Genomic DNA, 24936 nt, shown 5'->3' with positions numbered 1-24936 from the left:
TTAATATTTCAATGATGAGGTATCTTGCATTTATGCTGTAAATATACATCAAACACTTGAAATAAACACAAATATATTTTATTTGTGCATAAAACAAGGTTTCAAAACCTGAAACAAAGTTTGTGTACAATCTCAGCCACTTAATTTAAATGCCAAGCAATCATTGTCTTGCACATATATAGTGGCAGTTATATATCATTCCCTCAGTAGTGCTGTTTTTGTTCACTTTCTGGAATGTATGGTTTTCGGAATGATTTGGATAACGCATATTTGAATACGGGATGCTTAACCTGTATCATGTTCTTTCTATACAGTAGCACTGAAACTGTAAAAGTTGATGTACTTCAGTAACTTTTTTATTTTTTAATATAATCTTTATCTGTCATACAGGACATTTTAGAAGACATTGTGGAAATGGACATTGATTTCTGATCAAATCAACTACAGACGTCATTTCTCCTGACACCTCTGGTAGTTTCATAAAACTGTTATTTTGTGGATAGGAGAAACCTTCTACAGCTAATTTGTTTCTCATCTAATACATGATGAGTCTGACAGGAGAGAGACCACATCTGTGCTCTGAGTGTGACAAATGCTTTACATGTAAATCTTGGCTTGTCATACATCAGAGGACTCACACAGGAGAGAATCCATTTACATGTCCTGAGTGTAGCAAGTGTTTTATTGGGAAGCGGCATCTTCTCAGACATCAGAGGAGTCACACAGGAGAAAGACCATTTACATGTTCCGAGTGTAGCAAATGTTATAGAGAAAATAAACAATTTCTGAGTCATCAGAGAACTCACACAGGAGAGAAACCATTTACATGTTCTGAATGCAGCATGTGTTTTTTTAACAAGCAGCAACTTGTCAGACATCAGATGAGTCACACAGGAGAGAAGCCATTTAAATGCTCTGAATGTAGCAAGTGTTTTACAGAGAAGATGAAACTTGTTGTACATCAGAGGATTCACACAGGAGAGAAACCATTTACATGTTATGAATGCAGCAAGTGTTTTACCAACAAGCACCACCTTGCGAGTCATCTGAGGAATCACACAGGAGAAAAGCCATTTACATGTTGTGAATGTAGCAAGTGTTTTAAAACTAAGCAACAACTTGTTAATCATCAGAGAATTCACACAGGAGAGAAACCATATAAGTGTTCTGAATGCAGCAAGTGTTTTGCACGAATATCACAGCTTGTCTGTCATCAGATGATTCACACAGGGGAGAAACCATTTATATGCTCTGACTGTAGCAAGTGTTTTAACAAAAAGCATCATCTTGTCAGACATCAGAAGATTCACACAGGAGAGAAACCATATAAATGCTCTGAGTGTAACAAGTGTTTTATCCAAAAATCAGAACTTGTTGTACATCAGAGGATTCACACAGGAGAGAAACCATATAAATGCTCTGAGTGTAACAAGTGTTTTATCCAAAAATCAGAACTTGTTGTACATCAGAGGATTCACACAGGAGAGAAACCATATAAATGCTCTGAGTGCAGCAAGTGTTTTATCCAAAAGTCAAATCTTGTTGTACATCAGAGGAATCACACAGGAGAGAAACCATTTACATGTTCTGAATGCAGCAAGTGTTTTATTACAAATATAACACTGCTAAATCACATGAGGAGTCACTCCAGGGATCTGATCGAAAAATGTGCCACTTAAACTTGTATCACCTTGATATGTTTAAAAATGAAGAAATGTTTATTTTCTGAATGAAACTTGTATTTTCTATCAATCAATTGTGTTAACAACTGGAGGATAAACCAATGTAATGTAATAAACAATGTATAGGGTGAAACCCCCCAAAATTGCCTGAAATGCTTATTTGTTTGTAAATATAATTTGTCACATTCCCCTGGCATAAGAGGGTGCTACTACTGACACCTAATATAATAGTACACAACAAGCAGGAGAGAGAGTAGCAGTTATCTTGTTGTATTCCAAGTGGTTTATCGTTTATTGGGTTTTCATAAATGCAGGATAACCCAATTGATAAAAAATCTGCAATATATTAAAGCAGAAAATATAGCATTGGGATTATTTTCACAATTATTTTAGATCTATGTAATTGTATCATACTATAGTGGTGCCAGAGCACAGTACGCCAAAGTATAGTGGCCAAAGGAACAATGTCATGTTGTGTCAAATCATAGGGCATCTACGTTCCCCTTATGCCACCATATAGTGCATCCCAATTATATCTATTCCACCAAGTAGTGCATCCAAGTTCTCTGCATATCACCAGGTAGTGCATCCAAGTTCTCTGCATATCACCAGGTAGTGCATCCCAGTTCTTTTTATACAAACAAGTAGAACATCTAAGTTCTCTGTATGCAACCAGATAGTGCATTCCAGTTCTCTCTCTCTATACCACCAACTAGTACATCCCTGTATGCCAACAAGTAGAACATACCATTCCTCTGTATGTCACCAGGTAGTGCATCCCAGTTCTCTATCCCACCAAGTAGTACATCCCAGTTCTATGTGTGCGTTGTCTGTGTGCCACCAGGTAGTACATTCCAGTTCATTCTAATACATTGTGGTTTATTTTGTTCTCAGTATGCATTGTACGGCCCAGTTCAGACAGCCACTTTGATTAGACCATAGTTGCAGTATATAGTAATTCCCTAATTCAAACAATGCCAGTAAGTAGCGCCACACACAAAATGCCCTATTTTTGTCAAACCAGTTCATATTATGCACAAAAGAGAAAAAAACTGACAAAAAAATCAGTTATGGAGTGCTTAATATGAGTGTACTTAATGAAGAGCTGCTGCTTTGAGGGAGTAGTCGGCTCCCTAAATGAATAAAAAAACAACAGGAAGGATATAAAGCAGCGCTAAATATTTGTAAAAAAAATATATAACAAGTGAATCAATAAGTAAACATTTTAATGGCACAATGAAATTGATAAAATTGTAATTAAGAACATTGAAATATCGCAAATTCAAGGACCAAGTGCAATCACAATAGTGGTTAGAATTGTATGGATAAATGAAACCTGCACTGAAACGGGCTTAAAGTCCCTTTGGAGAAGTCCTGTAATGGATTTCAAATCCTGGGTACCACTGGAGGAAATGTCCTGTGGTTTTGGATGTGATAATTACCAGGTCTAGACAGCCTCAACCAGAATGTGGTTTGTATCCAGGTGTAAAAAGCAAGGTACTCCTCAGTAATGGGACATCCATTCAGATGAATCAGCAGGTGAATCAGCAAATCGGGGTGAAAGGTAAGTTCTTGGGTCACCAGCTCCTGAATAACACCAACGCGTTTCACTGAACACAGTCAGCTTTTTCAAGGTGTCTTGGTGTTGTGCCTGTCCTCATATTTGTACCTAGACTTCCTGTTAGGTCATTTGCATAATTGATTTGATTCACTTGTATAATATCACTAACATTATAGATACAAACTCGGAGACAGAACCATAATAAATAATATGTACTAAAAACAAGATCAAATTCATAATATACATAAAGAATGGACTAAAATACTTAAATATATCATTATGTAACCAATTACTTCCGGGTTTTTTCCGGGTTGGGTCTTAAATTGATGGGTCATAAATTGATAAGATATCTTTCTTTGATGAATAACTGCAAATAGATTAAGACCAGATCAAGTTATCACATATAGAGGATAGTCCGTCTTTACTTTAAGAAATTAAGATCATCCAGGAAATTGCAACAATTCTGAAGGTTTCAGCAAGTGCAGCAGTCACCCTACAGGGCTATGATGTCACCGGCTCCCATGGGGTTTCACCACAGCAATTAACAAGTAATAACAACTCATATTAGAGACCAAATAAATTATCCAATGAGTTTAAACAGCAGACACATCTCACCATCAACTGTCTATGTATGTGTAGAGCTAAAGGTGCCCATACACTGAGCTGATTATGATGAATCGGGCCATAAATTCGGCCCAAATCAGCTCAGTTTGATGTCCCCTCAGGTACGATACGCAGTCCCATGTGCAACTGACTTGAGCTGGTGGTCGGACCTGCTGCCCATCCGACCACCCGACCTCCCTCCCTGTGCGGCAGGGGTAGTGAGTATTGCATGCATTAAATTGCACTTATTGCATGTAAAAATGGCACAAGTGAGCATGTGATCCTCCTGGGGAGCTGCCGGGGGTGTCAAGGACAAACTGGTCTGACTCGTCCTTTGGACAAATTGGCCCAGTGTATGGGGGCCTTTAGGGCTTCTATGAGATTATCAAATACTGATCTTGTATTGTCCTTTTTTGCACTTTCTCAAATATTTTTTGAATAGTAGAATTGGAATAAGCGCTACTGCTGCTAATGATTGTACATGTTTGTTCCTGTTCCATAGTCTGATCCATGGCCAGGGAGGTCAGTATCTTTCTTGGGCCCCCCTTTGGCTGGCATGTATTTTTATTTTTTTAATTTCTTTTTAGCTAAAGGTTTTGTTTAGTGGGGTAGTGCTGCATCTTCACCTATCTGCTGATGCTTAATGGTGCTCAGCAGCGGAATCTGAGACACACTGACTGCAGAAGTGTGCAGTGCATTACTGGGAGATTACTAAATCCCATGAGACTTTGCTCAAGAGGTCAGAGGCTGAGAGGCTTCTGCTGAGCACTGATCTCGTTATGGGAGAGTTTTTAATCAAAGGCAGTGCTGGGCCTGTGAGGTCTCGTACAGGGCAAGGTACAGAGGGATGAAAACAGACTTTCCAGGTGGTGTATGTATGTATGTATGTATATATATATATATACTAGCTGACCCGCCCGGCGTTGCCCGGGAAAACCTTGGGGTTTCTTTATTTCCAAAATTGCTGAAAAATGTCATCTTACAGTATGCTGTGCCAAAGACCTAAGATTGTAATTTGTTATAGTTTCCACCATAAGGTTAGAATGTGTTTGCATTGATACTCAGTGACGGCAATGAAATCAGGTGTGGTGTTGTTGTTTGAAACACAACTCTTCTGAGTTGACTTGTATGTGTTGATGAATTCCACATCCACTCCTACTGTATGACATATCCTCCATCATCTGAGGGTCAGAAATCGGTACAAAATCAGAAAGGGACGTGGCCACACCTCCATTTCTATACTTTCAATGGTACAGTTTCTATGGTGTGTAATTACAGGTGCTGAGTGTGTGAAGACCGGGGTGGGCGTTACTTTCCCCGCCATAATTAATTAAAAATTCACTGCTCCCTGCTACTGCCGCTCCCCTCACCGATCCTGCCTGCAGCAGTCTCTGAGGTCTGAAGATCTGTAAAGCACATGCACCGGGCATCTCTACCAGAGTGGGGCCGCCGCTGAGTGTGGGAGCAGGTCCGCGGGCCTGGCCACATGATGTCATAACCCGACGCATGCTACTCGCACCACTGCGAACGGGTGCAATGGGCTAAATTCTTCCCTACACCCGCTGGGCCAATCCACCGAGCCAGCCATCGCAATCATCAATGGGTGCATTGATAAGGTTTTGAGTGTAAGAAGTTGAAGAATAAGACTGAGATAAAGATCTGCCATGTTAAAGTGTACAATTTACTCAATAAATCGTGAAAAAATTATAAGTGTACATAGAAGTACAATCAAGAAATTAAAGTAGGATTAAAAAATAAGTTCTGATTCAAACTGATAATTGTTTGGATGGGGGTGGGTTATGAAACAAATCTATAGGTGGGGGTATGGATATTGTGGGAATAATCGGTGTTTGGTACACCTACAGGGGGCCCTCAATTGATGGGATTTTCACTACAGTGTTACGGTCACAGTGTCACCATAGGGGGATTCCCAATTGGGGTCCAGGTGGTCTTTTAGGGACCCTTTTCAATCCTATAGGTCTCTTCTCCTTGAGCTTACGGTCTCCCTTAATGATAGTCAATTACTGAGGGAGACCGTAGGCTCCAGGAGAAGAGACCAACGGGATTGTAAAGGGGTCCCTAAAAGACCACCTGAACCGTAATTGGAAATCCCCCTACGGTGACACTGTAGTGAAAATTTCTCATCAACCGGGGACTCCCTGTAGGTGTACCAATTATGCCTACAATATCCATACCCCCTCCACCTATAGATTTGTTTCGCAACCCACCGCCATCCAAACAATTATCAGTTTGAATCAGAATTAATTTTTTAATCCTACTGTCATTTCTTGATTGTACTTCTATGTACACATATTTTTTCACGATTTATTGAGTAAATTGTACACTATAACGTGACAAATATTCATCTCAGTCTTATTCTTCAATTTCTTACACTCATAACATTCAAACAAATACATGCAGCGCTCATGCCCATCGACCAAACATTATCTATGAACCAAAAGAGTCTGGGAAACCCTTAAGGCAGAGCAGTGCCTGATATCCAACTGACTAACAGGGTGAGTGCAGTGTACCCACTTTGTATTGATCAATGGGTGCATTGGCCAGGACAAAGATTTCTCAGTGCAACTGGCCGGGGAGCGCAGTGACAGGCTGGAGGACTGGAGAGACGGATATGGGGAACAAAGTAGAAATGGTACATTAGATACAGTTTTTATTTGCCGGTACAGACTGTAAAATAAACGGCAAATAATTTTTTGTGTGTTTGTGTGTGTTGTACTGTTTTTGTGTGTGTGTTGTAGTGTATGTGGTTGTGTGTGTTGTATTGTATGTATCTGTCCAATGCGTTAGTGTGTGAGGTGTGCTATGTATATACAGTATGTGTGTGTTGTGTCTTTGTGTATCTGTGCAATGTTTAAGTGTGTGTTTTGTGTGTGCTGTACTGTTTTTTGGGTGTGTGTGGTGAATGTGGGTGTGTTGTGCTGTTAGAGGTATGTTATGTGTGCGTTGTGTGGATCTGCCCTATGTGTAAGTGCGTAAGGTATGCTATGTATAAATCTGTGTGTGTGTAGTGTGCTGTGTGTATCTGTGCAATGTTAAAGTGTATGTTCTGTGTATTGTACTGTTTTTGGGTGTGTGTTGTAGTGAATGTGGGTGTGTGGTGTAATGTGAGTGGTGTGTTATGTGTGTGTGTTGTGTGTATCTGCCGAATGTGTAAGTTTGTGAGGTGTGCTACTGTACGTATATATGTGTGTAGTGTGCTGTGCGTATCCTGGCAATGTTTAAGTGTGTTTGTTGTACTGTTTTTGGGTGTGTGTTGTAGTGTGTATGGATTTGTATTGTACTGCATGTGGTGTGTTGTGTGTGTGTGTATCTGTCCAATGTGTAAGTGTGTGAGGTGCTCTACGTATAAATGTGTGTGTTGTGTGCTATGTGTGCATATGTGGTGTACTGTGTGTGTGTGTGCGTGTACAATGTGTACGTGTGTGTGTGTTATGTGTGGTCTATGTATATCCTCAATTATTTCCTAATTGGTTAAAGCCTTCACCATAATGTTAGAATGTGTCTGTCATATTCAATGACAGCAATGAAATCAGGTGTGGAGTTGTTCCTTCATACACGGTTTCCCAGATCGTCGATCTTTTCTCCAGATCATCAATGGAGGAAAATTAAAACTTGGTGTTTTTTCAATTCTAAGTGAAATTTCCCAAAAACGGCTTCGAGGTGCACACCACCGGGTCCAGAGGTATCTTGTTGCCAAATTTGGTGTCTCTGAGTGCCACGGTGTGTCCGCAATGCGACGGACACGCACGCACGCACACACGCACACACACACGCACACAGACTCTTCAACTTATTATATCTATATAATAAGTTGAAGAGTCTGTGTGCGTGCGTGTGTGCGTGTGTGTGTGTGTGTGTGTGCGTGTCCGTTGCATTGCGGACACACCGTGGCACTCAGAGCCACCAAATTCTGCAACAAGATACCTCTGTACCCGGTGGTGTGCACCTCGAAGCCGTTTTTGGGAAATTTCACTTAGAAATTTAAAAAACACCAAGTTTTAATTTGCCTTAATTGATGATCTGGGAAAAGGATCGACGATCTGGGAAACCGTTGCGAAGGAACAACTCCACACCTGATTTCATTGCTGTCATTGAGTATGAATGACACATTCTAACACTATGGTGGAGACTTTAAACAATTAGGAATAAATGAGGATATACATAGACCACACATCACACACAAATGTACACATTGTACACGTGCACACACACACAGTACACCACATACGCACACATATATACGTAGCGAGCTTCACACACTTACACATTGGAAAGATACACACAACAAAACACACACATAACACACCACATGCAGTACATCACAAACCCATATACACTACAACACACACCCAAAAACAGTACAACAAACACACACACTTAAACATTGTGCAGATACACACACAAACATTGCCAGGATAGGCACGGCACACTACACTACACACAAATGTATACGTAGCGCACCTCACAAACTTACACATTCGGCAGATACACACAACACACACACATAACACACCACTCACAATACAACACACACCCAAATTCACTACAACACACAGCCAAAATCAGTACAATACACAGATCACAAACACTTAAACATTGCACAGATACACACGGCACACTACACACACACACATTTATACGTAGCACACCTTACGCACTTACACATAGGGCAGATAAACAGAGCACACACACACATAACATACCTCTAACAACACAAAACACACACACATTCACAACAACAACAAACAGCCAAAAATAGTACAATACACAGATCACACACACTTAAACATTGCACAGATACACACGGCACACACATTTATACGTAGCACACCTTACGCACTTACACATAGGGCAGATACACACAGTACACACACACACATAACATACCTCTAACAACACAACACACACCCACATTCACCATACATACCCAAAAAACAGTACAACATACACAAAACACACACTTAAACATTGCACATATACACAAAGACACAACATACACATACTGTATATTCATAGCACACCTCACACACTTACGCATTGGACAGATACATGCAACACACACAACCACATACACTACATCACACACACAAAAACAGTACAACACACAGAACACATAAAAAATTGACGTTTATTTAACAGTCTGTACCAGCAAATAAAAACTGTACCTAATGTACCGTTTTTTCTTTTTTCCGCATATCCGTCTCTCCAGTCCTCCAGCCTGTCACTGCGCTCCCCAACCAGTTGCACTGAGAAATCTTTGTCCTGGCCAATGCACCCCTTGATCAATACAAAGTGGGTACACTGCACTCACCCTGTCAGTTGTATGTTAGGCACTGCTCTGCCTTGAGGGTGTCCCAGACTCTTTTGGTTCATAGATAATGTTTGGTCGATGGGCATGAGCACTGCATGTATTCGTTTGAATGTTATGAGTGTAAGAATTTGAAGAATAATACTGAGATGAAGATTTGCCACGTTAAAGTGTACAATTTACTCAATAAATCGTGAAAAAAATATATGTACATAGAAGTACAACCAAGAAATAAAAGTAGGTTTAAAAAATAAATTCTAATTCAAACTGATAATTGTTTGGATGGGGTGGGTTGCCAAACAAATCTATAAGTGGAGGGGGGTATGGATATTGTGGGCATAATTGGTGTTTGGTATACCTACAGGGGGTCCCCAGTTGATGAGAAATTTTCACTACACTGTCACCGTAGGGGGAAATCCAATTGGGGTTCAGGTGGTCTTTTAGGGACCCCTTTACAATCCCGTTGGTCTCTTCTCCTAAAGCCTATGGTCTCCCTCAGTGATTGACTATTATTAAGGGAGACCATAGGCTCAAGGAGAAGAGACCTACGGGATTGTCAAGGGTTCCTAAAAGACCACCTGGACCCGAATTGGGAATCCCCTTATGGTGACACTGTGACCATGATACTGTAGTGAAAATCCCATCAAATGAGTAGCCCCTGTAGGTGTACCAAACACCAATTATGCCCACAATATCCATATCCCCCTCCACCTATAGATTTGTTTCACAACCCACCACCATCCAAACAATTATGAGTTTGAATCAGAACTTATTTTTTAATCCTACTTTCATTTCTTGATTGTACTTCTATGTACACTTATATCTTTTCATGATTTATTGAGTAAATTGTACACTTTAACATGGAAAATCTTTATCTCATTGCACCCATTCCCAGTGGTGCATTGCAGTGTTGTGCGGGTAGCCTGCATCGCGTTATGACGTCATGTGGCCAGGCCTGCGGACATGCTCCCACACTCAGGGGCTGCCCCACTGGTAGAGATGACCGGTGCATGTGCTTTACAGATCTCCAGACCTCAGAGACTGCTGCAGGCTGGATTGGTGAGGGGAGCGGGAGTGGCAGGGAGCGTTGAATTTTTTATTAATTATGGCGCGGTAAGTAACGCCCACCCCGGTCTCCACGCACTCAGCACCTGTATTTACACATCCTAGAAACTGTACCATTGAAAGTATAGAAATGGACGTGTGGCCACATCCCTTTCTGATTTTGTACCGATTTCTGACCCTCAGATGTTGGAGGCTATGTCATAGGTGCTAAATCTCAGGAGTGGATGTAGAATTCATCAACACATACAAGTTATCAACTCAGGATCGTTGTGTTTCAAACAACACCACCACACCTGAATTCATTGCCGTCATTGAGTATCAATGCAAACACATTCTAACATTATGGTGAAATCTACAACAAATTACAATCTTAGGTCTTTGGCACAGCATACTGTAAGATTACATTTTTCATCAATTTTGGAAATAAAAAAACCCCAAGGTTTTCCCGGGCAACGCCGGGAGGGTCAGCTAGTAGATATATATATATATATAGGCGTCATATGGCATCTCCTTGTGTTTCATTTATGTCTGAGTGCCGCCGGAATATGCATGTTTGTATGGTATACTGCCCGCTCTGGTAGTATTAACCGCGGAAGGCACCGGGAACGTAACCTGATTATGCAGAGAGTGCCGGAGTGTCCATAATCTATCTATCTATCTATCTATCTAACTGCAGTTATCAAATGAATGAAGACAGGAGGCGGCACTCAAAAAAAGCGGTGAATAACTGTATTAAATCATTATCGTGCAAAAAACGTCAGAATTCATTGTCTACAGTTTCGGAGCTGACACCCCTTCCTCAGGACAACTGACAACTCAACATAACCAAACAAAGGTGAAGTGCATAAAAGAAACAGTATTGCTGTAACAATCACATTTAAATAGTAAAGCACACTTACATGATACCAGGGTAGCGCTGGGTGAGGGAGCAGACTTCCGGCAGCGTGTGCTGTCACATGACTTCTGACATCAGTCAGTTGTCCGGGCAACGGTGCTGGCGTCTGTCCCGGCGTGGAGACAGATAGTTCACTGGGTCAAAGTAGTGAGAAGAGCGCACTGCTGCAATACATGAAGAGGCGCAGGGAGTTATATATATAACAATTAGTGCGAGCTAGTAATAGCATGATGGGTGAATTCATCAAAAAAGGGAACTTAATAAAAAAGACACATTATTAATATAATATACGATCCTAAGAAAGTTACCCAAGAAAGTATCTATTCCCAAATGAAATTAAGTGTATAATCATTGAATACACCTAATAAAAAATAAAGTGGACAATTGTTTTTAAGATCACTTTAGCCCTTATTCTGATCGGTGCGTACTTTCCCGAATTCTTACGTAGCGGGCCGCACGCCACGCTGTGCCGACATCGTCCGTAGAAACGCCCACCGAGCCTCCGCATTCGGACGGACTCACTGTTTAAGAAGAGGGCGTGTGTACGGACTACATACAAACCTTGCGTGTGCGGTGGACACACACAGATTCGGCACGGTCTTACAGCGTAAGCACGGTCTTACCGCGTCAGAATGGACGGGAACCTGGCCGTACTCACCAATGCGGTGTATTTACGCACAAATCACCACTATTAACAGAACACCCAAATCTGTAACATGACCCACTTATGCAATTAGGCAACCTCATTCAAAAGGGATTGTTTTTAATGGTCATCTATTATTTTTCTAATTGATAATTAAACACTTTAATACCACTTCAGATTAATCCTTACATCATGCTAAGTTCACAACATTCTTTCTTGCCCCTTTACGCCCATGTGTTATGTATGCATATGACATCATCAATTATTCTTCACATGCAAACACACACATACACATCAACACACTATGTACATCTTTACATTACCCTTCACTTTCAACCACTTTTATGCACTAAACCCATCTATATATACTGTATATCCCTTTTGCACCTTACATAAATAAACACCACTATTTATACTTATATACTTATATTTATACTTATACTGTAAAATGATACAATAACACACAGACCACTTCTAACTTTTATGACAAAAATTTATTAACATGTAACAAAATAAATAAACAAATGTCTTCAGACCAGGAGGTCGCATACATTCTGCACCTCTTCAGCCATGTGCAGAAGGTGCTGGCGCAGTCTGAGGAGGGCCCCTCTCAACCCCTCGCCTTCTTGCCTCTGGTTATCTGTGGGCATGGTAAATTGGGATCAACATTAATTATGCTATTCAGGTCGACCTTGTACAGTCAAACCTACAGCGTGAGAATTCATACATACAAACAATTACATAGGCAATACTGTTAGTAATAGAAAAAAAAAGATGGGCCCACACACACACACAGTGGCTTACACTACAGAATATGTGAGTGATAAAATTGCCAATGTATGTATCAAAATCATAACAACACTTGAGCCTCACTCACATTTCTCCTGCCTTAACACTCACCAATCTACTAGAAAGCTACATTCAATAGAACATGCCACATTTTGCCATACATATATACCTGCATGTTACTGCTTAATAGCTAAACTGCATGATAGATAGATAGATACATAGATGGATGGATGGATGCCACATTTAAAGGCTAGTCCCTCTACCCCGTACTTCCAGAATTATTGTCACATTGCCAGATAGGTGAAAGTGCAGCACTAATCTGCTTCCATACACCAAACAATTTCTAAAGGCAATCCATCCTACAAAATTGCTTTGCAAAATACATGGCAACAACACGGGCCAACTGGCTAGAGGGGGGCCCAGGGGAACTGGCCTCTTGTGACTCCATTATAAATCACGCCTCACCATACTCCATTGATGTTTTATTTGTGCTTGTATAGAAAGGCCCTCCATAAATAAACACTCATCACCTACGTGAGCCTCCAGATTCCACGTTTTTAGCTTGGGCCTATAACCCCTAAGTGTGTCTGTTGTAACCCACTTTTGTTTATTAATTAATAATAGAGTAAAACACACTAGATTCAGCAGTGGTACCTAACATATAGTAGTACCACCAATTATTAATGATGCCTTATGTTTACCTACCACTTCCTTCAACCTCCACCACCTCACACGCCTCCTCCTCTTCCACGACTTCCTCGGCCACATCCTCGTGGCCCAGCAACTCCGAGCCAACCTCCTCCTGGCCCATCACCTCTGAGCCCACCTCCTCATGGGCCGCCTCCTCCGAGCCCACCTCCTCCTGGGCCACCTTCTCATGGGCCGCCTCCTCTGAGCCCACCTCCTCATGGGCCGCCTCCTCCGAGCCAACCTCCTCCTGGCCCATCACCTCTGAGCCCACCTCCTCATGGGCCACCTCCTCCTGGCCCTGCTCACGGGCCTGTCTTGCACGGTCACGTGCTGTAAGAAAATTCAAAAAGCAGAGTGTTAAATAAGGCACATGATTTGTTCATTCATCATGCAGCAAAAACAATGACATATTAGACCCACATTACAGCATGTCAAACATGTAGTACCACACAGATGTTTAACTCGTGATCAGCCATGTTACCTTATTGGCTAAAAAAAGGTCATGGAAGCATTAATGTACAATTGGCCATTTAATGTGTAAACACTTACATCGTGCAATGCTGGCCCTTATTTGCTGGAGCAATTCGGGCTGGCGAGCGCAGCGAGCCACCGAGCCCGAAGCGTGGCGAGCGGACGCGGATACCTGTGAAGCCCGCAAAGGGACGCGTTTACCTGTGAAGGTATCCACATCCCCTCGCTGCGCTCGCCACACTATTCTATTCTCAACTCCACGCCGACGTGGATAGTGGGGGTATGAAAAGGACGGAGGACGCGTACCGCCGCCCCTCGGGGGCTCGCTGCGCTCGCCAAGCTTCGGGTTCACGTTGATCGTGGGGTGGCGTTAACAATTGTGGGGGCCATTTCACACTTCAGGGTGCCTATTTGGGCTCTGTGGCCCATTTAACATTGTTTCCTATGGAAAAATCGGGTCCATTGAGGCATTGAACAGGAAAATCAGGTCAATTGAGACATTTAACATTGTTCCCTATGGGAAATCGCGGCCATCGCGCCGGTCGCATCGCACCCATTTTTTTAGTGCATGCGATGCCCGCGATGGGCGCCGTGATAAGTAAAGAGTACCAAAAAAACTTTTATTTATAAAATTTGCTAAATATAAAACACAGTATACAGTCTCGTTCCTTGCAGAAAAAAAGTTTTAAAATAGGCTCACCAGACCTCTCAGGGGCAGAATCTCCTACCACTTAGATGTTTCTCCTCTGAGCCCACCTCCTCATGGGCCGCCTCCTCCGAGCCAACCTCCTCCTGGCCCATCACCTCTGAGCCCACCTCCTCATGGGCCACCTCCTCCTGGCCCTGCTCACGGGCCTGTCTTGCACGGTCACGTGCTGTAAGAAAATTCAAAAAGCAGAGTGTTAAATAAGGCACATGATTTGTTCATTCATCAACCCAAGCTTCGGGTTCACGTTGATCGTGGGGTGGCGTTAACAATTGTGGGGGCCATTTCACACTTCAGGGTGCCTATTTGGGCTCTGTGGCCCATTTAACATTGTTTCCTATGGAAAAATCGGGTCCATTGAGGCATTGAACAGGAAAATCAGGTCAATTGAGACATTTAACATTGTTCCCTATGGGAAATCGCGGCCATCGCGCCGGTCGCATCGCACCCATTTTTTTAGTGCATGCGATGCCCGCGATGGGCGCCGTGATAAGTAAAGAGTACCAAAAAAACTTTTATTTATAAAATTTGCTAAATATAAAACACAGTATACAGTCTCGTTCCTTGCAGAAAAAAAGTTTTAAAATAGGCTCACCAGACCTCTCAGGGGCAGAATCTCCTACCACTTAGATGTTTCTCAGTTGGATTTCTTTAGCAGGATGAATTGCTGCTCCTTCACTGGTACTCTTCCCTTCAGGCACCACACTGCCACTGTAGTGACCCTTCGGGTTTTCCCTGTTTTTGGATAAAGTATTCCCTCGTGTGTAGGAGATAGGGACAGGTAATCCTTAGAGCAAAAAGAACACACAGCCTGCGTTCCTCTCACCAGCCAGCACCTGCCTGCGCTCGCAGTCTGGCAGGGTCACCGGGACGCTGATCTTTAAATGTATGCTGTGGGGCTCCGATGTTATCTGGATACCTCTCCCAGGCTTCACTTGAATGTATGTGAGCCTCTCGGGGTGCGATTGTATATACCCCGGTACTGCTCCCTTGTGTCTGGTGGCTTTTTACTTTTCTGTGAGCTCCAATCTCCAGCTGCTCATTTACTAGTTTCAACCTCTTGGGTCTTTCTCAAGAGTACCAGTGAAGGAGCAGCATTTCATCCTGCTAAAGAAATCCCACTGAGAAACATCTAAGTGGTAGGAGATTCTGCCCCCGAGAGGTCCGGTGAGCCTATTTTAAAACTTTTTTCTGCAAGGAACGAGACTGTATACTGTGTTTTATATTTTGCAAATTTTTTATTCATATTTTTGGGAAAAGTTTTTTACTTATATCTTTGGCAAAAGATTTTTTTTTCTATATATACATTGGCTTCATAAATAAAAGTTTTTTTAAGTAAAAGAAGAAAAAACTTCTGGAATAATCTGTTATTTTTGAAAACCTGCGAACCCCATATAAAGAATTGCACGTTAACCCAGCGCTGCAGATAATCCCTGTTTCTGCATAGAGATTACCTTGGAGGCGTAGTACCGAGTAAGTAACAAAACATGGTTTCTCCAAGCTCACTCACTGAATGGCATTAGTAACACTACATGATAATAGAATTCAGAGATATTGGTTACATATATTTGCGCAAATTTTTAGGAGGAGATGTGGGTCCTGATATGCCACATGGAGTAGTCTGGGGTTACTTCAAGGTAGGTAGCTCTTAGTTTAGATATATTTAAGTAAGGAGCCATTATCAGGTGGATCCTTGCTGGATAATCGTAGACCCAATTTAGGGTAACGGTGGTGTGGGGTGCGGTGCCCCTGGACTGGTTTGGCTTGGTGGCTCTAGTGTGGCACACCCTTACACTCTATTATCACTTTGCACTATTTTTTCTCCCTAACACTTTCTTTAATATTTTAATTACATTTCATTTTTTATTTTTGTATTTATTTTCTCTCTCTCTCTCTCTCTCTCTCTCTCTCTCTCTCTCTCACTCTCTCTCTCACTATCTATATATAGCTTTGGCTTCTTATCACTAATCCTTATTAACACTATAGTATTTTCACTGGTGTGCTGCTCTGGGCTTTCTGGCTTGTGCTGTTTTTTGGGGTGCCGCACCCTGCACCTAGATATAGCGCTAGGGACCCCCAATATACAGAGAAGCCTTGACGTGGCTTGGGGGCATGTCATACACATGTGCAGGTATATGTAACCAATATCTCTGAATTCTATTATCATGTAGTGTTCAAGATTAGTTACTAATACCATTCAGTGTGCTGGGGGAACCAATGTCTTGCTTTACTTACTCAGTATTAACCCCTCCCTTGCATGCACCTGAATTGTATTACTGAACTAATTTGAGCATCTACCACTATCTGTATGTATATTGTTAGAGGCAGTGAGGAGCTTGTATTAGGAGGAGATGCAGGTCCAGATATGCCACGTGGAGTAGTCTGGGGTTGCTCCAAGGTAGGTAGCTCTTAGTTCAGATATATCAAGTAAGGAGCCATTATCATGTGGCTACTTGCTGGTTAATCGTAGACCCAATTTAGGGTAACGGTGGTGTGGGGTGCAGTGCCCCTGGACTGGTTGGGCTGGGTGGCTTTAGTGCGGCACGCCCTTACATTCTATTAACACTTTTAACTCACTAACACTATCTCTCTCATTTTAATTACATTTAATTTTTTTATCTCTCTCTCTCTATATATATATAGCTTTGGCTTCCTATCACAAATTTTTATTAACACTATATTATCTCACTGGCGTGCCGCACTGGGCTTCCTAGCTTATGAAAGATTTTGGGGTGCCGCACCCTGCACCTAGATATAGTGCTAGGGACCCCCAATATACAGAGAAGCCTTGACGTGGCTTACACCTGCGCAGGTATATGTAACCAATATCTCTGAATTCTATTATCATGTAGTGTTCAAGATTGGTTACTAATACTATTCAGTGTGCTGGGGGAACCAATGTCTTGCTTTACTTACTCAGTCCCTTACCCCTCCCTTGCATGCACCTGAATGGTATTACTGAACTAATTTGAACATCTACCACTATCTGTATGTATATTGTGAGAGGCAGTGAGGAGTTTGTATTAGGAGGAGATGCAGGTCCTGATATGCAACATGGAGTAGTCTGGGGTTGCTCCAAGGTAGGTAGCTCTTAGTTCAGATATATCAAATAATCGTAGACCCAATTTAGGGTAACGGTGGTGTGGGGTGCGGTGCGGTGCGGTGCCCCTGGACTAATTGGGCTGGGTGGCTTCAGTACTGCACGCCCTTACATTCTATTAACACTTTACCCTCACTAACACTATCTCTCTCATTTTAATTACATTTTTTTTTATCTCTCTCTCTCTCTATATATATATATATATATATATATATATAGCTTCGGCTACCTAGCACTAATTTTTATTAACACTATATTTTCTCACAGACCAACACTGTTCAGAAACCATTAAGAATATTTAAACTTTTATCAAAAGAACTCACTACATATAAAATAACTTTGTTTAATGTGATTATTATATAGATTTCAACAACTATATTTAAAATTTGAACCAAACGAAAGCATTTTCTAAAAAAAAAAATATCTATCACAGAGAGTAATAAGAGAGCAGTTACATTTTAAATATTGTATTATTAAGTTAAAGCATACTTAAACCTGATTTCAAAGCATTAGCTGTTGATTGCTACCTGGCTGATAATGTTGTGGACAAGGATGCATCAATCAAGATAGGTCTGATTTTGCATTGGAAGCTGATAAACTTCAAAGTAATCCAAAATGTATAAAACAAACTAAAAGGTTATATCGTTAGTAAATATATTATACAGTATAAATTTTTGTATCTGTGTTTTTGCATTAAATTCCCAGTAATATAAATGATTTATTATGTTTCAAAAATACATAAAAATGTTTTTGCTGGAGTAACTTCTTTGTACACATCAGTGACGTGTGGTGAGGTTAGTGGTTGGTGAGACACTGGCTTGGTGGAGTCAGCGACCAGGGGGGTATGGGGGAGGGCTGGGTCCGGGTTGCTTCTGCACTGACAGACAGGTGTGGGAGCTGCCGTCTGCATAAGCAGCAGAGAGACCGGCAGAGCAGCTCCTGCCTGACAGCGCAGAAGCAACCTGGACCCCAGCACTTGCCACAAACCCCCTCGTCGCTGGCTCCACCAAGCCGTCACGGGGTCTGCCCATTGGTCTGCCCACATACCTCTTCTACTAAAAAAAGAAAAAACACTTGTGGCCAAATGTACTAGACTGTGTTCAGTGGCTGTGCAGGATGCCAGCTGAACTCCGAGGTTTTTTTAAGAGGGCAATCATTTACAAGAGATGGGTTTTTCCCTGTAAATGTCTGCCTCTTTAAAAGAACCTCGAGTTTAGCCGGCATCCTGCACAACCACTGAACGCAGAGGCTAGTACATTTGGCCCATATACTTCACTTATTTTACAGAAACACATAGATACAGTGCACAACTCTATAACTTTACACATAAACACACACCTCTATTACGCTACACATACACACACCTCTATTACGTTACACATACACACACCTCTATTACGTTACACATACACACACCTCTATTACTTTACACATACACACACCTCTATTACGTTACACATACACACACCTCACAGCCCCCTCCCTCCACAATTGCCACACACAAAAAGGGGGTGTGGCCACTCAAAAGGGACATGTCCTTGAGTGCAGTGAACCACAACATTTACCACTTCTACACATTATGCATATAGTAGATCCCATTATACTTGCTCTTTACACATGATGCCAAACGAAATGAGCCAAAATTTACATAATACCATACAGATTAAGCCCAAATTCACAATAAATACCATAAACAGGGACATTGCGTGCCGAAGGCACGCACCAAAAATTTACACCATAATGACAATTACACATTAAGCCACACACCATAATGTCCATTATGTATTATGCCAAGCATTGTAATGCCTATTACAAATTATGCTGCATACTGTAAATGCTGCTTACCTACATGCTCTTTGCCAGGGGTTCCGTGCTCGTTGCCATGTGGGATTACATGCTTGATGCCAGGGGTTCTATGCTCATTGCCATGGGAGGTTACATGCTCGTTGCCATGGGGGAATACATGCTCGTTGCCATGGGGGAATACATGCTCCTGGTAATGAGGGGACAGCTGTGGGCACTGACAGGTGGGCAGAGAGCCAGGGGCTGCCCGGCTGTATTCACAGCGCTGCCCATCCCGGCTATTTGAAATCTCGTGCTGCCGCCTGCTGGGTCTCAGGAGCGGCAATGGTGGCTCCTGACTGGCTGGCGAACCCGGGCGACGGAAGCGCAAGATTTCTAATAGCCGGGACGTGCAGCGCTCTGAATACAACCGGGCAGCCCCCGGCTCTCTGCCCGCCTGTCAGAGATTACAGTTCTTTACAGGAGTGGCTGTCACACACCCCGTTACCGAGAGCGGCCCTGCATGCCCTGTGGCACGGGCATAACTAGAACTTTGAGGGCCCCATAGAAACCTGGAATGGAAGAAGGGGGCTAGAGAGACAGGGAGGGGGGAGACCTGAAGGTAAGAGAGGGCACTGAGAAGGCAGGGAGTGGGGAGAGGGGGCTGAGAAGACAGGGTGTGTGAAGAGGGGGTCTAGAGGGGGCAGTGGGAGAGGTGAGACAGGAAGGTAATAGAGGGCCCTGAGCAGACAGGGAGTGGGGAAACAGGGGGGGGAGAGATGGAAGGGGGATAGATGTGGGAAGCTTGGGAGACAGGAAGGTAAGATAGGGGCCTGAGCAGACAGGGAGGGGGAGAGGGTCGGGAAAGGCTGTGGAGAAAGGGTGGAAAAGACTGGGATTAGGGAGAAAGGGAGGGGGGAGTAGGGGGCTAGGTATACAGAGAGGTGGCTGAACAGACATGGAGTGGGAGAGAGAAGGTGGGTGGCGACAGTAAACACTTGGTAAAGTGCCTTTCTAATGCTGGCCACACATCAGACCAACTTTCCTCCAACCATCCAACTAGTTGCTTGGAGGGAATAAAAATCTGGTACTGGATGGGAAAAGGACAATCAGAAATGTGCTCACAAAAAACCCAGGAAAACTGATTAAAACATTCAGTCAACTTGTTTAAATCAAACAGGTCCAACTAATGTACCGTGTCTGAGCGACAGTTTTTTAAGTAAATATTACATTTGCTCCCATCCAGTGCCAGATTTTTATTCCATCCAAGCAACTAGTTGGATGGTTGGAGGAAAGTTGGTCTGATGTGTGGCCAGCATTAGACAGTACCTGCTTAGTCCCCATTCAATAATAGCGGTGTGGACCACTCGCTGTGCTGTGCTGGCATCTCCAGCTGCAGCCAGTGATCACTGCTGGCGCTGTGTCCCCTGGCTGTTCCCCGGTGCCGGAAGCTAGATCCCCAGCACACGTCGGGTCTCACTGACAGGCACGATCAAGTGCCTGTAAGTGCGGGAGGGAAGGACCCCACATCAGCAGCTGCTGAGTGGCTCAAGTGACGGCAGCCACGCTGTCACTACAAGCGCGGCTCCCCCCCCCCCTAAATCCGCCAGTGAGCCTGGGCAGTGGGCACAGGCTGATAGCAGCGGGAGATATCAGCGTGCCCCTTCACGCTTCTTCTCTCACACCCCCCCCCCCCCAAATCATTGCAATGCAAGTCGGCGGACAAGCCATGCAATGGCGTCCCGCCTGGCTCTTCCCCTATATAAGCGGCACTACTGTATAAAGCCCCTCTGTGACAGTAAGGGATGTGCTTTCTGCCTATATGAATGCACGCCCTTGTCACTGAGGAGGCGCCACTGTCCCCAATCACATCTGCCTCAGTGACAGGGCCGTGCTTTCATATAGGCAGAAAGCACGTCCCTGTCACTGAGGCACTGCTATAGGTGCCGTATATGCACCTTTTTTAAATGGGCTTTTGCAGCCCGATGCTCGGTCCCTCTCACTACCCGCCCCCCTGTTTAATACTATACTATAGGCAGCGGGAGGCACCACACTTGGTGCCTCCTAAACGGAGAAAAATGGAGAAAAAAGTATTATAATAATACAAAGCATATACATATGACACATAATATGTGTCATAAGTATTTTCTTTGTATTATTTTATTATATTAATCATTAATGACAGGGGAGGCACTGCCTCCCCTGACTGCACGTCCCTGGTACACATTTCCCATTGAATTGATTTAATTAAAAAATACAGTATGGTATTTCTTTCAAATTATAAATTTACAGGTTCTATTAAACTTTTAATATCTCTTGAGTAGAAGATACTTACAGCTATACCACATGCAAAAGATGCCAAAAAAACACATTTCTTTTAAATATTAAATTTTTTATTGGCAGGACAAATTTAAGTGTGCATATACATTTAAGACAATCAGAGACAGGAGTCATATACAGAAGCTAAGTATCTGATACCCAATCATAAGGTGATACCGGAATTATAGCTTGCTATAAACAAAAAAAAAAACTGTCCCAAGACAAAAAAAAAGAGAAAAAGCAGTAATATAAGAAAAAGAAAAAAAAAGAAGAGAGAGAAAAAAAATAAAATAATGAAGACGAACAGACACGGGAGGAAAGGAGACAAGACATGGGATGCATAGAAACACACACCACAGACTAACAATTAAACCAATTAAGGTGAATCGCCAAACTCAGGCGAGTGAAGGACTGAAATATCGACTGGGTCACTGTAAATAATAAATTGTACCTGCCTCTCCCGATATTTACTCCACTTGAACCATTTTATATGTATTGAGGAAGGCGAAGAGGAATATTTACATCTGGCCGTCTCAAAGACGAAGTGTTTGTGAATGTTATTGATAATGGTTTTTATATTAGGTACAGAGTGGGATTTCCATAATTGTCATATGTCTGCCTTAGCGGAGATTAAGATATGTCCCAGCAGGTATTTATCACAACTAAGCAGAGGGAGTGGGGTATGGTGAAGCAGAGCCACCACAGGATCACTAGGAATTGATATCTATAGATTGTAAGCTTGCAGCAGGGCCCTCCTACCTCCAAGTCTGTATGTCTGTTACCCAGTTTGTTTTATCACTGTCTACTATTGTAAAGCGCAACGGAATCTGCTGCGCTATATAAGAACCTGTAAATAAATAAATAAATAAAATAAATATCCCAATGAGAGAGAATACCTCACTACATAGCGGCCGCAGGACTGGGCAGTCCCAGAAAATATGCAAAATAGTCCCAACACACCCGCAGTTCCTCCAAGAAAATACATTTCTAATAAAACAATCTTGTGTCAACTAATTCATAATAATATTTTATTTAAAAAAAAAAAAAAACATTTTTGCAATCAATGGCACCACATTGGGACCAAAATTTGCACTGGGATATGGGGAGACAGTCACTAGGTCGACAAGGGGAAGGTCAACAAGCATTAAGTCAACCACTGAATGTCGAAATGACAGAATGTTGACATGACTAAAGGTCGACATGCATGAACGTTGCCATGACTGATGATAGATGCAGGTTAGGTCAACAGGATCATTAGGTCGACACAAGCATTAGGTCGACATGGGGTAGGTCCACAGTCATAAGATCGACATGGGTATTTTCATTTTTGTCAAGCCTACAGGTGGTAGTTCATGCCCTACCATCCACTAGGTTATGGTGGGAGAATAAAATAGTGTTCCCGAAGCCTGGCGAGCGACTGTGCTGACATTCAGGACAACAAAGTGAAAAACACCATGTGGACCTTCACTATGTCAACCTAATGCTTGTGTCATCCTGATGTCCCTGTTGACCTAACCCATGTCTACCGACAATCATGTCGTCCTTAATGCACCTCAACCTTCAGTCATGTCAACCTTCATGCATGTCGATCTAATGCTTGTAGACCTAATGCTTGTAGACCTAATGCTTGTCAATCCCATGATCCATACCTGGAATATGCATTACTGTAGGGCTGGAGTAGCCAACCCTGGTCCTCGAGAGCTACCAGCAGTGCATGTTTTGCAGGTCTCCTCACAGAATCACATGTGAGCTAATTAGCTCCATCTGTGCATCTTTTAAAATGTGTCAGTGATTAATGAGTGCAGCTGTGCAGCAGCTAGGTTGTCTGGAAAATGTGAACAGTTGGTAGCTCTCGAGGGCTAGGGTTGGCTACCACTGCTGTAGGGGAAGGGGAAAAATTCACATTTGTAATTCTGAATTTTATTGGACTAAAGGATTACATTTTATAAATGCTACGGTCATGAGAAACATCGTGTCATTCAGGTTTGTACAAACATTTCAATAGTGTTACAGTAATTATATCTGTATAATCATGTTATAGCTTAGCAGTGAATAAATGATATGCGCCTGTTGATATGTAGATCAGGACTTTCTGCTGACTCTCTGCCTGGACAATAGGTGACTCCTAAACAAAAAGTCCCTGTGGTGACATAACAGGAGGCCAGAGGCTGCTGTGATCTAATTACAATACAAGGTGTTACCCTGCCAGGGTGTAATTAGCATTTCCCATTGTAGTAAGTGACCGTAGGAATATTTACACCTCATTTGCAAGACAAGGAGCTGGGCAGGAGGAGCTGCTGTGGGGAATGACTGTATACTAATGTTATGTGACCCTAATTTACATGTCACCTCTCAGTGTAAGAATTCCTGCAGGGCATCCTGGGAACTACTGGGGAGAGATGGGGAGGAGTGACTATAAATAGGCTGATGGAGGAGCTGCTGGATCAGTTACTGGTTGGACGGAGGAGCTGGGAGGACGGAGGAGAAAGAGAGACAGAGGAAGGATCCCCAGAGTAAGGTAATTATATTATACATAAGATTATACTGATATATGAAGATATCGGTATAGATAAAATTTTGGAGCAATTGTCTTGTTGTTCATATTTAAACAGATTTACACCAACATTAGTTAATTGGTTTGTCTAACAATATAACTATATATAATAGTATGAGATACTGTAAACTTTATTTTCTATGTTTGGTATTATATAGTTATTATATTGCAAAACAACAAAATAGAATTAAAGATATTCCACATTTTTACCCCTTTATATATACTAACCTGATACACAGAGTAATATGTAAGATACTATGATGGAGCTGCCACCTAGATACCCCTATATATATACTAACCTGATACACAGAGTAATATGTAAGATACTATGATGGAGCTGCCACCTAGATACCCCTTTATATATACTAACCTGCTGCACAGAGTAATATGTAAGATACTATGATGGAGCTGCCACCTAGATACCCCTTTATATATACTAACCTGATGTACAGAGTAATATGTAAGATACTATGATGGAGCTGCCACCTAGATACCCCTTTATATATACTAACCTGATACACAGAGTAATGTGTAATATACTATGATGGAGCTGCCAAGCTGCCACCTAGATACCCCTTTATATATACTAACCTGATACACAGAGTAATATGTAAGATACTATGATGGAGCTGCCACCTAGATACCCCTTTATATATATATATATATATATATTAACCTGATACACAGAGTAATATGTAATATACTATGATGGAGCTGTCACCTAGATACCCCTTTATATATACTAAC

The 24936-nt window shown here is 42.3% G+C and overlaps 1 protein-coding gene across 1 annotated transcript in view; it reads left to right on the top strand.

Annotated features, from left to right (window-relative positions):
- Positions 1–394: 394 nt before the first annotated feature.
- LOC146073277 (uncharacterized) overlaps positions 395–24936 on the top strand; it is a 67027-nt gene continuing 42485 nt past the window's right edge. Inside the window, 1 exon segment of the mRNA XM_083180457.1 lies at positions 395–1584. Coding sequence (XP_083036583.1) covers positions 543–1584 — 1042 coding nt within the window. The 5' untranslated portion in view covers positions 395–542.

This window comes from Crinia signifera, chromosome 4 (genome assembly GCF_055691185.1).
Source record: "Crinia signifera chromosome 4, ASM5569118v1, whole genome shotgun sequence".
Lineage (NCBI taxonomy): Eukaryota > Metazoa > Chordata > Amphibia > Anura > Myobatrachidae > Crinia > Crinia signifera.
The sequence above is the reverse complement of the archived record's forward strand: the minus strand, read 5'-3'. Positions and strand labels throughout refer to the sequence as shown.